The sequence below is a fragment of the Portunus trituberculatus genome, chromosome 38 (assembly GCF_017591435.1).
Source record: "Portunus trituberculatus isolate SZX2019 chromosome 38, ASM1759143v1, whole genome shotgun sequence".
Lineage (NCBI taxonomy): Eukaryota > Metazoa > Arthropoda > Malacostraca > Decapoda > Portunidae > Portunus > Portunus trituberculatus.
Window position 1 is genome coordinate 1,613,540 of NC_059292.1, and position 3,961 is coordinate 1,617,500.

A 3,961-nucleotide genomic window follows, 5' to 3' on the forward strand; every position below is an offset into this window, starting at 1 on the left:
TTTCCCCATGAAGAGCAGTGCTTTTGGATTCGAAGTATACATTTCCTTCTCTTGTTGTAGTTATTCCTGAAATAAGTGTCTGGCAGTTCATAAAGATAATAATAATTTAGTTTATTTTTTTAGCTGCTCTGCATGTCTGTCATTTGAATGCCGGCCATGGAATCAACATTTTCCTATTTTTTTACCTCACCTCCCTTCGTCACCTACTAGCCTACGCTTAGGCAGAGTGCATGTTTGTTTATCAGTAATTCAGGCCACACTACGGTTTATAAAGACTACCGTAACCCATAAAGTGGTCAAGGCTCTGAGTTGTGATGGTAGTAGCTGTATCCTTATAAGGTGAAGAATACTGGAGGAGCGAGACAGCGCTATATAGACTCAAGAAGCGGCGGCGATATGGTGGGTGGGCGGCAGGTCGGGGTGGTGGGAGGTTAGCTCAGATGAACAAACCTTCTAAGGTCTCACTTAGCCGAAGTGTACTGATCTTGTTAGTGACGTGGCAAGCTTAGGTCACGCAGGGAGCCACTATTTAACGTCTGACCTTCAGGCAACGGCGCATTACACAGGCGCCTGCCAGCACGACTATATCGCTGATACGACCCACCCAACGAAGTCTGCTGTGTTACTACGACTTTCTTTCCTACCTGGACCAACGAGAGATGATGACCGAAGACTTCAACGATAGTGGCGTGGAGGAGTCCCTCGGAGAGTCCATCATGCGCCTCGCACTCAACTGTAACTCGAGTCCCGAGAGCCTAGAGGAAGACTGTCCCCAGGATCCTGAACCTGCGAACACCAGTGTCTCCGGTGAGGTCCAGCCCATGACCCGCGACATGTCTCTCAGCTCCGAGGAGACGTCTCCTTCAGGAGCAGAGGATCTGCTGGAGACCACCAATAATGGACCGATGAGCCGGGAGGAGCGTGTGGCCTCCATCAAGGAGATGTTAGAGATCTACTTCAGCGACAACTACCTCACTCGGGATATATTCCTCCTCAAACACTTCCGCCGCAGCAAAGAGGGCTGGATCTCCTTGAAGTTTATGGCGGCCTACAAGAGGATCAAGCGGATAACCAAGTGCCTGGAGGAGGTGAAGGAGGCGGCACAGCAGTCATCGTTACTACAAGTAAGTTCCGACGGTACTAAGGTGCGCCGTCTCGCACCTATGCCAGCTTGTATTGAAGAATACATTCCGACACGCATGACGTTGGTGGGCGAGCTTCCTCAAGACTTGCGGAACCTTACCACTCTCTCCAAGTACATGGCAAGTTACGGAACCATCACGTCCATCCAGCTGATGCGACCAGGTGTCACGCTTCCGGAAATACTGCGTGAGACTGTGCAGAGTTTCCCCAAAGTGCGGGAACAGTGGTGCGCTCTGATCGAGTTTGACGAAATCGCCGCCGTGGAGAAGTTGATGGACACCATAAACGGCGGGCTGGAGAACTGGAGCCACAGCTGGGCCATGGAGCTCATCATGCCGTGGCGCAGCGGCAAGACCATCGACTACTCCAGTAGCTTCAATAAAAACCGGTGTTGGTCTTGCCCTTCGTCGGGCTACTCATCCCCATGCCTCACACCGGAGCAGTCGCCCAGCGTGGCCGGCCGTCGCTCCGGGATGCGCGGGTGCACCAAACGCGAACGAATGATGCAGCAGGCCAATCCGTGCCACTCCTACGTGTGTCAGCATCAGGTTGCCACCACGCCGTCTCCCATAACCTCCCCACGCAAGTACTACTGTCGAGGGGGACATTTCATCAACTCAGGGGAGAGTGTCTCGCCCCGCCGTTCACCTCAAATGACGGAGGCGAACAGAAGCGTCAACTGGCGAGCTCCAGTGCTCCCCTCTCACTGAGGACACCTTGCTTCCGACACCACTGGATGCTGCTCTCTTGTTTCCCTCACGAAGACATCTTTGAAACGCAACATTTCGGTGTGATAACAGCTGCGGTCGTGATCCAGCTGCCGCAACGCAACAATAGGTGTAAGGCGAAGGCATAAGCTCCGTAGTGTTCCGTGAGGAGTGTACCGCCAGTGAGAGCCCAGTGGTGCAGAGACCAGCCTACCGCTGTCTCAGTGCGTATGTCAGGTGTGTCATCGGAACCAGAAGAGGAGCGCCTGTATTCTATAGGGTCATTGTGTATCTTCATATATAGTGTTAAACGCACAGTTGATTTTCCTTTAATACTTATAAAAATCTGAATGATATCAATAAGAACATTTTCCTATATTTATATATTCAGCATCCAAGGATAAGTATATTGGGAATAAATGTTACTTGGCATTCGATGAGCCGTGGGAATATTGCTATGCAATAGTTTCCAGCTTATAATTTAACCAAGAATATTTAGTATCAAATATAATCGTCAAGTGTGTAAATCTATATTCCTTTTTAAAATGCTTTACATTCATTATCTCTTTGTTCAAGATATCCAGCAGAATTATTTTCATTAAAAGGTTTCGTATTCATACCTTTTTTTCCTGACAGTGTCACCCCATTGTTTACCTTAACGTCATACTTTACGAGTGTTTCCTATCACAGCGTACCAGTCCTATCATATCTGCCACAGACGCATAGAGTAGTGCTGGCTTCCTTGTGACTGAGTGACAGGCCATAGAAAACAAATTCAATAAGCTTAAAGCCACGGTGAAGCCCGATCAACAAAGCCTTGAGGGGCGATCAACTGGCGAGTGCGTGAGGCAGATGTGACAGGGTTATCTGGCAGATATTTCCACCTTCCTCTCTCCATACTTCCTATTCTCCCACCCAGAGTAATCCATGGAGATTACAAGGATACTCTCCTCCTCCTCCTTCTCCACTCTCCTTCCCTGCACGATGAAAGCCTCGCTCTCAGGCATGTTTAATAAAAGATAATGATACAGCAACAGTGTTTTCTTTTTGTAACCTAGACAATGTGGAGAATGAACTTACTGGTTTGTCTTAACGAGAGGGAGAGAGATAGATAGATAGATAGATAGAGAGAGAGAGAGAGAGAGAGAGAGAGAGAGAGAGAGAGAGAGAGAGAGAGAGAGAGAGAGAATGCTTGGTAATAGGTAATAAGTCAGAGTTGTAGGGTTTCTCTTGTCCTGTGTGGCGCAGCAGACAGGGCAGCGCTTCTTGCTGTGGCTTCTCATAACAATTACACTAGATAAGACTATGAATCTCTGGACCAAATAACAAGACCTGCCTGTAGTAGTAGTAGTAGTAGTAGTAGTAGTAGTAGTAGTAGTAGTAGTAGTAGTAGTAGTAGTAGTAGTAGTAGTAGTAGTAGTAGTAGTAGTAGTAGTAGTAGTAGTAGTAGTAGTAGTAGTAGTAGTAGTAGTAGTAGTATGGGAGGCGGTGGCGTAGTGGATAAGGTGGTGAGCGTGGGATCGGGCAGACGTTTATGTTTAGGTTCGAATGCCACCACGTATCGCCGTGATACTTTGTAATTTGTCGAGTGGTTTAAAGTTACCTACATGTCACCATGATACCCAGGTTCTAGGTGATTACACTAAAGATGCGCTTGGGTGGTGATATGGGCCCTAATATGGGTACCACTATAAATAAAATTGCCTGCGCCACCAATGAGTGAAAGCTTGACAGCGCTTCAAATTACCTACAGGCGCTATAGTCCAGGACATAAAAAAGAGCAGTAGTAGTAGTAGTGGTGGTGGTATTAAAGTTGTTGCTGTTGTTGTTGTTATGGAATAGTAATAACTTGGGAAGTGAGGAGTGTGAGAAAAGACGTACTTGGGCTATAAAATACTGGGTTGAGTAAAGATGGCTACTTTAAGTCCATGAACAGTGCCAGAGTACAGTACAATAGTACTACTCTCTACCAGACATTCAGCAGGTGGTCAGCACAGTATATACAGTACATCTTATATCAAAGGTATCAAAAGCGTTCTCTCGCAGTACTCACGTCCACAACAGCTTCCCAGGGGTTCATTTTTGTCTGCTAACAAGTAGAATTCACTCTA

The 3,961-nt window shown here is 47.3% G+C and overlaps 1 protein-coding gene across 1 annotated transcript; it reads left to right on the forward strand.

Annotated features, from left to right (window-relative positions):
- The first annotated feature begins 539 nt into the window (after nucleotides 1–539).
- On the forward strand, nucleotides 540–2,884 carry LOC123515231 (la-related protein 6-like). Its single transcript, XM_045273794.1, has one exon. It carries the CDS (start codon nucleotides 660–662, stop codon nucleotides 1,851–1,853), a length of 1,194 nt encoding a protein of 397 aa, XP_045129729.1. The 5' UTR covers nucleotides 540–659; the 3' UTR covers nucleotides 1,854–2,884.
- Nucleotides 2,885–3,961: the final 1,077 nt, after the last annotated feature.

Coding starts and splice junctions, on each gene's coding strand:
- LOC123515231 (XM_045273794.1), top strand. CDS start 660: ATGATGACCGAAGACTTCAACGATAGTGGCGTGGAGGAGTCCCTCGGA.